The 13652-nt window shown below is 38.3% G+C and overlaps 1 protein-coding gene across 1 annotated transcript; it reads left to right on the top strand.

Annotated features, from left to right (window-relative positions):
• Positions 1-3745: 3745 nt before the first annotated feature.
• Positions 3746-10793, top strand: LOC134634928 (zinc finger protein 665-like). The gene is made up of 4 exons (XM_063484390.1): positions 3746-3763; positions 6065-6170; positions 6609-7289; positions 8813-10793. Exons 2-4 carry the CDS (start codon positions 6153-6155, stop codon positions 9215-9217), a joined length of 1104 nt encoding a protein of 367 aa, XP_063340460.1. The 5' UTR covers positions 3746-3763; positions 6065-6152; the 3' UTR covers positions 9218-10793.
• Positions 10794-13652: the final 2859 nt, after the last annotated feature.

Raw genomic sequence — 13652 nt, 5'->3', positions numbered from 1 at the left:
AGCAGGTGTGACCTAGCTAGCTGGAGAAGCTCTCGTGGAGGCTGGCTTAATTTTGAAAGAAGAAGGTAGACGGCAGTTGGCATAAGCTGGCTTGTGACTGGACTAGAATGAATGAATTGACGACAAGGAAAGTCTGGTTGGAACGCCAAGTTGGAAACGGGCGATAGGGGAAATTGGTTCAAATGAGTGATTCAAATAGTAAGAGAGGAATTCAAAATAATATTGAACCTTAAGAAGAAGAATGAGAACATACGATTAAGTCTGATTGTGGTATCAAGAGAACTGAAAAAGACTATAGGGAATGTCAAACAAGCAAGAATTCTAAGGTATGGGAACCTGTTGATGGCAGGTAAGACAGGAGGAAACAAAATAATGCGTACTGAGCGCATATGAAAAAAGACTGTTGTAGAAAGAAGGCTTGAGGGAGAAAATAAAACAGTAATTTATGAGATCAGTAGTTGTTGATCAATGGACATGATAATTTGCATATTAATGATCAAGGAACTGACCTTACAGCTCATTGTTCATTAAGTGGTGCTGGTTTCAGTCATTGTGCATATGTTCTGTTTATAAAATGGGGGAAACCTTGAGTCAACTGAGACTGAAGAAGTCACTTAGATGAGAGATTAAATGTTTCTACTGCTGAAAACACTACGTCCAGATGAACAGAATCAAGTTTTTAGGATTTACTTACGTGGATGATAAATTAATATCATTAACCATCTCTGTGACATAATATTGGGTCTGTTCTTTAGATAAGACAGAAACTATCTGTTGTCTAACTTCTTTTATTTGGGATATCGCCTCTCTCGCGACATCTGTTTATAGCTGTTTGGCCCTGTAGTTCATCATACTCCAACCTCTCACTATCACCTTGACTGCATCCCAAATTAAAGCAGGCTCAGCCAGGCTATTCTTATTCTCTTGTAAACATTCACTGATTTCTCTCCTAGTGTCCTTTATAATGTTTTCATTGTTTAGTATACTCATGTTCAGTCATTTTACTCCTGGATAATTGGATCGTCTTATGGTCAGAGACATCTGCTGTGCTGGTAGAAGACTAATTTTTCTGATGCCTGTTCACTACATTCATAAGAAAGTAATCAATACCACAGCATACATAATGAGTAACAGTGTGTATAACTACCAAACACTGAACAGCCCTCCTTCTTTAATAAAATATTAAATTCTATTGAGATAAGGGACCAGTGTTGTTTTTACCTACTTCTATTGTTTTACATGTGCTACATAAATAGGAATGACTTGACACTCAACACAAAAGTGTTTTTACACTTAAATATTTTCATTTTTCATGTTCAGTTCATTTGACATGTTTTAGTGGGATGAATGGGTTATTTTTAATATCTGCATTTAGTTGACAGATAATCACTCTGCTGAAGTGACAACTATGATAACACATACCACTCTGTAAATAACATTAGGACCACCAACACGAGTCGTGACTGAAACTTTACTTTCAGCAGTAAGTGAGCGACCTGAATGTTCTTTGCCTCTCTGACAGGAATCTGTCTGTGACCTCTGACCTCTGCGCAGAGGTCTGCATATGTCTTAGGGACTTCCCTCCTCCTTAGTGAGTTTATTTTGCTGCTCTTTCTAAAAAAAAGCTCTTTTTTGTGTTTTTATGAATTTGTGGCATGCCACAGTAGAGAACGTCCTTCCTACATGCATTTCTGTATTACATATTTTCATTTACAACCATAAAATATCTCCACATGATGCTCCTGTTTTTCACCAATGACAGCAGACAGTCATTGGTCAGAGAAAATAACAGTCATTGTGTGTGTTTCAGTGTGTTTCAGTGTGTTTCAGTAGTCCATTTTGCTTAGGAAGGTACATGACCCAGAAGTCTCTTTGTGGCAGAAATCGTAAGTGTGCTTAAGGTTCTGTATAATCAGTGTTTATTAGTGATGTCCTTTGGTGTATTGCAGTCTTTAGGATGAATTTTTACTTTACAGTTCAGTGATGGATGGAAGGAATTTTATTGGGAGTCACAGAAATCCTTAAAAAAGAGGGGAGAAAGTTCCACAGTATCACAACAGTAAATTATAAGACAAAAAGATTTATTTAATTTTGTCTGTTATAGAAGTGACAGATTTATAAAGCGAGGTATATTATTGTAGTGTCACAAGTGCAAGATGATTTACTAACAGAGCTTCTATAAAGAAGCCACTTCAATAAAAATCAGCTTTCTGCTGAGAGCAGCACAATTTAGTGATTCAATAATACAGAATAAGCTCATGATTCATGTATATGTCTCTCCCTGACAACAGCGAGGAAATTGAGATAAATACAAGGAGGCTGAAGGAGGATCAAAATGCTTTTGATATAAGAGACAACTGTTCTGATAGAAATCACTGAGCACTGTGCAAAGTGTTCTGAGGATTAGGACTCGGGTACAGTTTTGTCCAGAGGACAGATGCATCAGTACAAACTGTTTCATCCTATAAAACTGAACTGTGTGAAAACTGACTGTTCAATGTGCTAAAGAACAGAAAACATTATTTCCCATCATACCATGAGCAACATTCAGGCATGTAACACAGTAAAACTTTTATTTTTCACATATTCAGCAGAGAGAGTTAGCTGTCTGCACTGCAACAACAAAAAAGTGTAATTCATTTCTGCTTGATTTCATTAAAAACTGTGTTATTAAGAAAAAATAAATGGGGTTAGCCTCAAAACACTCAGCGTGGGGACTGACTGGAGAATTTCAGGACAGAGCCAAAGATTTGGAACTGAAAATAAAACTTAAGCAAAATTACACAGTTGTTCTACAAACATTTCCCATCATAAAATTAAACTGTCCTAACTAGCACAACCCCTACAGGCATAAGACAGGATGGGGTTTTTTTCAATGTTGGATTTTGTGCAATTTGCAGTAAATTGTGTGCCACAGACTTTGTAATTTACATTTGTGTGACTTATTTAATTATTTTTCTCCTGAAAGTGAACCTCTTACAAAAACATATGCCATAACTTTGAGTCAAAAACTGAGACTGAGCCTCTTCAGTAAATCCAGAAGCTTTGTGTTTGCTGCTGCAGATGTTAGTCAATCTGACCCAAAATGTTACTTCTTCTTTAAAATTCAAACTTTGTAAATGGATATTTTTAAGAGACTGTTCTCATTTATATGACCACCATAAAACAACAGGGTTAGAACATATTGTGGCGAAATAAGATGTTTGTTTTGTAGTCCATCTTCTGCACATTGTAGTTTCAACAGGGCGGACATCCGGTGTCACATTGTTAAATGAGAGTGTAAGGCTGTTTAAATTCTCAGCACCGCTCTTCTCTTTTCCTTAATCCTTAACAATTCTACTTCCAACGATGACTTTCTCATAGAACACAAGGAAAAGAAGATAGGAGCTTTGGAACACACCCCACGATATGCGCTGTGCAGCTGAGTCACGTGACCGGACACCAACAAACCACCGCAGAGCAGGAAGAAGAGGGCGGAGCAAAGTGTGTGTGCAGGAGAGGAGTCGAGCAGAGAGAGCTGCTTTGTCATGAAACAGACGTAAAGCAATGAACTTAGAGAAGAGAAACAAACTAAAGTATCGATCATAAACCACTACCAACGTCTGGATCGATATCTGCATCGATCTGCCCACCCTTGTCTCCTGGATCGTAGCTGAGATCAGCGTGAACCACCTTGGTCTCTGCTCCCTGATCTGTTTCCTGTGTTTGGAAAGAGTTCCAGCTTCATCACGGAGTTTCTCTCGGTTTGTGGGCTCATCTAAAGGTAAGCACCGAGCTAACTTTAATATGCACTCTAGTGATGGACAGATAGAACCTCATGAAGCCCTCAGGAATAATTACTTTGAGGAAGAGAAATAAAAACACCTTAAGCTTAATTTTTAAATTCAATTTACTGATTTGTCTTTTATTGTTGTGTAGGTAAAACACGCATTTAAAAAGCACACATTAAACTGTGATTTCAGTCAGTGTTGAAATAAATCTAACAGGACTTGTTGTTTATGTAAAAATGCTGCAATGATTTAAAAACTGCTCCCAACAAACAGATGTTTACATCGGTGATGTAACAACTGCACATTACTTTTCTCAACTTATATATAAACTAACTTATTGGAAGTTACATGTCTATTTTTTAAGGCACAGGTACAATACACAATCTGCACTTTTCTAATTATTCTAAATATTCTAAAGTATTTAAACATTTTTCAGTATCCTGCTCTGTTTGCACACTATCTGTACTCCAATTTTACAACTGTACTGTACTCTGCTTTGGTAAGTATTATCCATGATGTAAATATGTAAAAAATTGGGTTTCTGTTCTGTGTCCTGTTCTGTTTGTATATGTGGTTTTTTTTGTTTTGTTTTTGGGTTTTTTGGTTGTTGTTTTTTTGCTGCTGATACAACCAAATTTCCCCTTGTGGGACAATTAAAGGATTATTCTGTTCTATTCTATTTCAAATGACTGGACAATGATTGTATTGGAGTAATGCCCAAACCGATTCTGTTCATCTGTACATACAGTGGGATGCAAAAGTTTGGGCAACCTTGTTAATAGTCATTATTTGCCTGTATAAATCGTTGGTTGTTACAATAAAAAATGTCAGTAAAATATATCATATAGGAGACACACACAGTGAGAAGTGAAATGAAGTTTATTGGATTTACAGAAAGTGTGCAATAATTGTTTAAACAAAATCAGGCAGGTGCATAAATTTGGGCACTGTTGTCATTTTATTGATTTCAAAACCTTTAGAACTAATTATTGGAACTCAAATTAGCTTGGTTATCTCAGTGACCCCTGACCAACATACACAGGTGAATCCAATAATGAGAAAGAGTATTTAAGGGGGTCAATTGTAAGTTTCCCTCCTCTTTTAATTTTCTCTGAAGAGTAGCAACATGGGGGTCTCAAAATAACTCTCAGATGACCTGAAGACAAAGATTGTTCACCATCATGGTTTAGGGGAAGGATACAGAAAGCTGTCTCAGAGATTTAATCCGTCTGTTTCCACAGTTAGGAACATATTGAGACAATGGAAGACCACAGGCTCAGTTCAAGTTAAGGCTCGAAGTGGCAGACCAAGAAAAATCTCGGATAGACAGAAGCGACGAATGGTGAGAACAGTCAGAGTCAACCCACAGACCAGCACCAAAGACCTACAACATCATCTTGCAGCAGATGGAGTCACTGTGCATCATTCAACCATTTGGCACACTTTACACAAGGAGATGCTGTATGCGAGAGTGATGCAGAGGAAGCCTTTTCTCCGCCCACAGCACAAACAGAGCCGCTTGAGGTTTGCTAAAGCACATTTGGACAAGCCAGCTTCATTCTGGAATAAAGTGCTGTGGACTGATGAAACTAAAACTGAGTTATTTGGGCATAACAAGGGGTTTTATGCATGGAGGGAAAAGAACACAGCATTCCAAGAAAAACACCTGCTACCTACAGGAAAATATGGTGGTGGTTCCATCATGCTGTGGGGCTGTGTGGCCAGTGCAGGGACTGGGAATCTTGTCAAAGTTGAGGGACACATGGATTCCACTCACTATCAGCAGATTCTGGAGACCAATGTCCAGGAATCCGTGACAAAGCTGAAGCTGCGCCGGGGCTGGATCTCTCAAAAAGACAACGACCCGAAACACTGCTCAAAATCCACTAAGGCATTCATGCAGAGGAACAAGTACAACGTTCTGGAACGGCCATCTCAGTCCCCAGACCTGAATATTATTGAAAATCTGTGGTGTGAGTTAAAGAGAGCTGTCCGTGCTCGGAAACCATCAAACCTGAATGAACTAGAGATGTTTTGTAAAGAAGTAGAAGTAGTAGTAGCACATTTAATTATTTACAAGCATAATGTATGTTTATTGACATACATGAGCAACCTTTCTACTTTCAGCAGATCAGAGCAATCTGCTGCAGTATCAGGGTCACAATATGGTGGAGAGTACCAGCTTTTTAAACCGTGGTAGGGGTTCTCCCTAAAGAAGTGTAATTGAGCCACTTTTGATCACATGCCTTATCACATAAGTGATAAAATACATATCTACACTTTTTGTGTCCCAGCTGAGTAACAGGAGGAGAAGAGTCTGGTGGAGCAGCAGAGGAACAATTTCAGCCATTTGGACTCAGCTCAGCCACTACAGAGGAAACAATGACTTCAACACAGGAGGTGAGAAAAATATCACAGTTACACTGTTATTGAAACTGTGTGCACAGCTGGTTGTTAACAGCAGCTTTATCTTTTCCATCCTGGGCTCCTCCATACATACAGAATCTACGTTCACAAACAAAAACCACAAAAGTTACAAGAAAATGCAAATATCACATTTTATCAGCACACATTGAAACAACAACATCATCAGTTGGACTCAGAATTTGTTATGAAGTACAAGATTTTCTCAAGTAATCAATATTTCTTTAATAATGTCATTTTCAGTCCAACTCTCATTGTAGCTCATCATTGTAATGTGAAACTATCACCAGAAGGTGGTGGTAACACACCTACAATGTGTTTGTTGACATCTTTGATTCCAAAATGGAGGCAGTTTCAGTTTGTTCCACGACTGCATTTCACTCACTGCCTCTGTTTGTATCTCTGTCACTGCAGGACCAACATGGAGCGAGAAGTCAGCGCTCTCAGGAGGCCGACAAACCTCACAGAAGAAAGAGAGAGAAAAAATACAGTTATGATGAGTGTGGAGAAGATTTTACTGGAAAGTCTAACCTGAAACTTCAACAACTCATCCACACTGGGATGAGACCATTCAGGTGTGACTTGTGTGGAACGTCTTTTACCAAGACAGTAAACTTAAAAAGACACCAACTCATCCATAGTGGAGATAAACCGTACAGCTGTGACTTGTGTGGAAAATCTTTTACCCAACCTGGAAACTTAAAAAGACACCAGCTTGTCCACAGTGGAGTTAAACCATACACCTGTGATCAGTGTGGTAAAACTTTTAATTGCAGTGGCAACTTACTAAAGCATGAAGTTACCCACTCTGGAATTAAGGCGTACAGCTGTGACATTTGTGGGAAAACCTTTAGCCTTTTAGGGAACAGAAATAGACACCTACGCATTCACACTGCAAATGATGTTTACTTCTGTAATCAGTGTGGCAAACTGTTTACAACAGATGCACACTTACAATTCCACATGTTTACCCACGCTGAAGAGAGACTTTATAAATGTGAACTGTGTGATAAGGCTTTTAAAGCTCCACGTTACCTGAGAAAACACCACCAAATGCACTCCAGAAATAAACTCTACAAGTGCAGTTATTGTGAGGTATGTATTTATATTTTTATCTTCTAATTTCAGTGTCACTGTTTGGAACAACTCTGCTCAGTAAGTAAGTAACTTGTTAGCAAGTTAGTAATTCTGCTGTCTTTAACAGCAGTGCTGGGTGATTGATCAGATTTTAATCTTTTTTTTTTTCATCCATGATCATGAAAAAACTAAATTATTACTTTTATGTATTCACAATATCCACGTTGTACCATATTTAGGCCCATATTACATTTGCCATGGCTGCTGGAATTTTGACAGTGTCAGTAAAGAACATAATAAGTCATCTAATTAAAAACAACGATTACTGTTACCTTGTAACCATATTTGAGGATTTACAGTTGCAATTCTTTTGAAGCGTTATGTGAATTAACCTTAAATTAAAATCTCAATGGGATATAAAAAGACTTCATTTACAGAATATTCAGTCAAATCTCACACAAATCTCTTGAAACATTCCTGATATTATACAAAGTAAGTGAAAATTTCTCCATCTTCTAACATTCACACACCATTGGATCCATCGGAGAACAGCTTGGGGTTAGTATCTTGTGACATGCAGAGTGGATTAAGTAGATCAGCAGTCGCCACTAATCATTTTTATCATTAACTCGGTTTCCCTGGGTCTTTTCTGGTGTGTTATGAATAAATCTTCTTTTTTTGGGTACCGGTACAGGTTTTATTTTGTTGTATTTATCCTCCACACCTTGAAGGCCGATTCGTGAAAATATACACAGACATAAAACAGTCCGTGGCGCAAAAAAGGCTGGGGACCACTGAAGTAGATGACCTGCTTTACCTTCTGAGCTACAGTCAACCTAGAACAGTGGTTCTTAACCTTGTTGGAGGTACCGAACCCCACCAGTTTCATATGCGCATTCACTGAACCCCTCTTTAGTGAAAAATAAAATGTGATTTTTTTTTCAAATTCAAGACGTAGATTTGTTTTTTGTTGGTGCACAAAATGAGCCGTGCATGTCACGGTGGAGGCTTTGCCAAACCCCTGAGACTGACTCACCGAACCCCTAGGGTTCAATCAAACCCAGGTTAAGAACCACTGCCCTAGAAATACCTGAAGTATAGAAAAAATATTTGTATTATATGATGTGAATGAGGTATGTTGTATAAAGCACTTTGAGTGCTCAGACAGAGTAGAAAAGTGCTATATAACAATCAATCCATTTTACTTGTATTCACTGACTGAACAACGGGAGGGTCATCTAACTAAAACCAGTCAGTGTATCCCACCTGACCCCCTCAAAATCAAATTATTTTTAATAGTCTGTTAGTTTTATTTACATGTCCTCAAAGTATGGTGAGAGTCTGTCTGCAGCCAGGGTACCAGTGCTTGTTACTGTTCCTCTATATCAAAGACATTTATTGTTGTCCAGTAAGCTAAATGTGTTATAATATAAACAGAAGAAATGTAATTGGACGTTGGCAGAGATGCTCTTTATTTCAGGCGACATTCAGGATTAAAATGTTGAAGGACTGACTTACACTGTCTTTGTATCTTTGTTTAGAAGCAGAGCGACACAGATGGATCCAGTTCTCAACCCTGTCATCACTGTGGAGGTGGGAAAGCGTTTCGCTGTGACCTTTGTGGAAAAATTTTCAATCATCGATGGAACCTTACAATACATCAACGTAGACACACTGGAGACAAAATGAGCTACTGCAAAAAATGTGGGAGAGGCTTCCCCACTCGAAGTGAATTAAAGCGCCATGAACTCATTCACAGTGGGGTCAAAAAGAACGTCTGTGACCAGTGTGGGTCATCATTTATCACTGCAGATGATCTTAAAAGACATAAACGAGTCCACACAGGAGAGAAACCATACAAGTGCAGACACTGTGAGAAATGTTTCACACAATCAAGTAGTCGTAACCTTCATGAAGGTACACACGGAAGAGAACTTCAGCTGTGACAAGAGCTTCAGGAATCTCAGTTCATACTCCAAACACAATCAATCCCACGCTGTAAATAAACTGTTTCACTGTTACCAATGTGCAAAAACATTTACTTCATTATCTGTTCTGTGCAAACATCAGCTTGACCATGCAGAACTGAAATCACTGGATCACAATGACTCTGAGGGGACAGAAAGTTCCTCTTCTGGTTTCAGGGTCAGACTTAAAAACCTTGAGATCAGGCTCCACAGAGTTCAGAGTGAATCTCCTGTAAAGAGTGTCAGCTGATGCCACACTTGGATCTGATGAGGTAGCTCTGCTTTCTGGACCTGCAGTGAATAAACCTGAATGTTATAACTAGGAAGGCACAAGTATAAATATTTACATCAAGTTTTTGTCTTTTGTTTTTTTTTTTGTTTTTTTTTTTTAAGGAATCTTAACATTTTTCCCCCTTTACAAACAGTAGCGTTTAGTCTCAGTACTTCCATGGATGCTTTTTGTGTTTAATAACCAGTAACCATCATGGCTTGATAAATAGAACAATAGATATATCCCCACTCTTAATACACCCAATCACTGCAGTGTCATTAGATAAACTTTTACAGGTGGCATGTTTCTCCTTCCTACTAGAAATCTGAGGTGTATAAGGTAAACAGCAATGGAGATCAAAATCCTTCGGCACTATTATTTGCCCTGCAGTGAACTGGAACTTGTTCATCATGTACTATTAGAATGTCAGGTCTATGTTCAGGAAAGGAACAAGGCATTAATAGTCAATTTTTAAGAAGCTGAATGTGACTAGGCTCTTTGACATTCATTTAAACACGAAGCTTCAGAAGGATTTCATAAGATGGTCTATACCGCAGTTTGACTTCAGTCTAGCATAGAGGTGATAAAGATGATTGTGTTACTAACTCTTTTGTGTCTTTTTCTTTTACTGTCTGTTGAAATCCTAGTGCCACTAATCTAGGCAACACAGTGGTATAAGATAGCGATGTGCAAATGAAGCAGTGAACCACTTAATCAACTGAACTGAAAATGGGTTCATTAATTCAATGCTTTGTTTCAGCGCATCTAGTGGCGAAATGGGAGACAGTAAAAAAAAAAAGTCTAAATAATCATGTGCTGAGCATAACTGGGGGTTGTGCAAAAGATACAAATATACTTGTGTAAAGATGGATTTACTGGTCAGTTGATTCTGTAAATGTACGTACTGTAGCTGAAGGAAGGATGTACTGGGACGGTATGGTGTGCTCATGTAACTAGGGCAGGGTGTGATTATGTACAGGGGATGAAGAGCCGAACATTTTGTTTTTATTGAAAAGAATATTTTTTCCTCTTTTTGGAATGGCTTCATTTTTTGCTGACAGTTTCTTCATGGCCCTGATGAGGCTTGGTGTTGCTTTGCTACCACAAACAAATGTAGGTAATTACTTGGACATGTTCTCTCCCATCAGTTCTGCTGTCATGTTGGTGGTATTGCCCATTATGGCCATCTTAATAAAGATCTATCTGTCTATCTCCCCATGACTCTCTTCTGCTGGAACATTTCTACTGTCACCATGTAAAATGGGTTGAGCAATGCTAAATAAGATGCTATTTTTCATGGTCCTTGGAAGAGAGAAGATTAACTTCTGTTCTGAGTGATGCCCGAGCTCCTCGAGCTGTCTGCCTCTCATCAGATAAGCGCTGTAGCATTAAGAAGGTGCTGTTCCAGGACCTGTACACAGGAACATGCAAACAAACATTTTCAAACATTAGATACATAACTATAAAGGTACATATGCTGTGTCCGGCCTACGAATCCGCCCGACAAATGTGTCCTCCTTTTCCCCAAATTTGAAGGATGTGTCAGGTGTGTCCTTTGTGGCCCACCATATCCCAGAATTCATAGCACGGCCCAGCCAATTCCAGTTTCCAACAACAGCGCTCACTACTAAGTTTTATTATTACTCTTATTAATCTTTCTGGGTCACAAAATAAACTTTTAACATATATTTTCTTTATTTTTAAGCCCATGAAAGCATCCTTTTTTCCGGAAGCTAAATCACTTTTTTTTTTTAATCTTAAATTGTGTTGAGTGGAAAGTTTATATTTTTAATGTCATGTGTGATGTTCTTGTATGTGATTTATTTATTCAGAAATTCTACAAATGTGCCTCTTTTGGCAATAATCGTTGCAGACCTCAGTTTTAACTTTCAATTCAGTTCCAGTTCAGGGTCACGGACACGGTCTCTGCCCACCCCGAGTCCATCACAGGGTTAAATACTTTTGGTCTAATTGAGTAGGATTAATGTGAACTCATCATAAGAAGGTTTTAGGTTTATTCTTTCATATGGAGGACCACAAGAGCCACGCGCACCGAAATAAAAAATTCTGTGCTTAATTTTAATAAACTGATTTTTAAAATGCTTTTCAGTCTTCATTTCAAAAAACATTTTTGAATTGCACTTTAATAAACTGCATTTCAAAAACCTTTTTCGAATTGCACTTTAATGAACTGCATTTCAAAAAACATTTTCGAATTGCACTTTAATAAACTGCATTTCAAAAACCTTTTTCGAATTGCACTTTAATAAACTGCATTTTAAAAACCTTTTTCGAATTCCACTTTAATAAAAACATTTTTGAATTGCACTTTAATAAACTGCATTTCAAAAACCTTTTTCGAATTGCACTTTAATAAACTGCATTTCAAAAAACCTTTTTCGAATTGCACTTTAATAAACTGCATTTCAAAAAACATTTTCGAATTGCACTTTAATAAACTGCATTTCAAAATCCATTTCCCTTTCCTGTTCGCTCAGGGATTAACATGTGGATTAGCAGTTGGATTAGCAGTTGGATTAACAACTTCATTTTAAAAATCCTGCTGCTATTCAAATTAGCCACACCGTGGGATGTAAGGAGCTCTCTGATTGGTTGGTCAGACACAGGCTGTCTGCCAGCCTGGATTTTTCTAGCTCATAGCTTCGCCCTGCTAAGAAGCATGTGTGCTTGTACAAAGGCCGTTCAGCCTCGGGATTTACACTCGGCTCGACACGGATATGTGAAGAATGAAGGGACCCTGCAGCGAAACGGAGAGCCCAACCTCTGACTGAGTGCCTGTTTTCACAGTCTGACCACCTGTTGAAGGTAACGTGCTAACATGGCTAACGCTAGCATCACCACACGTAGCCCCGTTATTTTAAGGTCATTTTAGCTTATGAAAGTTTTACGTCGCAGCTGTACGAGCTAGCTACGTGTTTTGTAAGCTGCTGTGCTCTTCACAAATAAAGCTGGAAGCAGCTCAGACTGTTAGAACCAGCACTGAGGCCTGTTACATTTATACAGTGTTAGAGCAATGGCTGCAACCTACAGCCTTTAAACTAGCGATTACAATGCTGACAGTAAACTCGTCAGTCCAGATGTTACCACATTACTCTATGGTACTTAGAGTTAAAACAACTGAGACAGGCTGATTAAAATAACAGCTGTCAGTTCTCATTCCTTATATCAAGACTGGAGATCACACTACTGATTTCAGTTCATTTAATATGTGAGAGCACAGATTCATTCTCAACTGGACATAAATGATGATCAAAGGTTGTATATATGATGAAGTCATCAAATCCCAGCCTCTAACACAGTGCGCTAAATCTTAGCTTTGAATGTCCAGTATATTCTAATCAGTGCAATGTAAGCATTCACTGAACCTACAGTATCTACACCTGTGTGGCAAATGTGTGGTAAAGATACAGATAATGAAATTTAATTATTAATACAATATACATCATGAGAAATAAAAGCTGAAATTGATTGTTTAGTACTTTTCTCTGTATGCTCTGTGATTATAAAGGCCTTAAATTCTGTGATATATACTGTAAATGATTTTCACAGAGGTCTTAAAGTACTTAAATCACTGCTGATAGTCTGGTTGTTTATATTTTCACGTTTTTGTGTCTGTAGGGCTGTTTGATGACGATTTGGACTCCTCTGGGAGACGAGGACACACCCACATCTGTTCCATACTGCAGCCATGGATGGTGTTACAGCTCTGAGTCAGCTTTGGGCCATCAGACGCACACACTGGAAAACCAGCACCTTCATGCAGGAGAGACGGCCTCAGTGATTTAGGTTCATAAGCGAGTTCAAACATTTCTGGCCTCTTATCACTTAGATTCCTTAAGCTTAAAAGTGAATGCATTTAAAGCAGGAACTGCACACCTAGCCATCAGAAGTTTGGCAGCATGAGTACTGTAAAGTTTTGTAGGGTCCTTGTTAAAAATTCCACAAGCACCACATTTGTCATATATAGTTCATTTTGTACAGGACATTTGTGAAATTATAAACTATATATTCTAGTTGTTGCTTGTCAGTAATTTTTGAGTAAATGGATGGCACTGATAAATCAGTGGTGATTCACCTGCAAATGTTTTTAACAAACTTTGTTTTTTGTAGAATTCATCAGCA

This window comes from Pelmatolapia mariae, linkage group LG9 (genome assembly GCF_036321145.2).
Source record: "Pelmatolapia mariae isolate MD_Pm_ZW linkage group LG9, Pm_UMD_F_2, whole genome shotgun sequence".
Classification (NCBI taxonomy): Eukaryota; Metazoa; Chordata; class Actinopteri; order Cichliformes; family Cichlidae; genus Pelmatolapia; species Pelmatolapia mariae.
Note: the sequence above shows the minus strand (reverse complement) of the source record. Positions and strands in the feature narration are given on the sequence as shown.

What these genes read in the sequence shown, in the direction of transcription:
- LOC134634928 (XM_063484390.1), top strand. An exon ending in ACAAGTGCAGTTATTGTGAG is followed by an intron (nt 7,290 to 8,812) that starts GTATGTATTTAT and finishes ATCTTTGTTTAG; the next exon opens with AAGCAGAGCGACACAGATGG.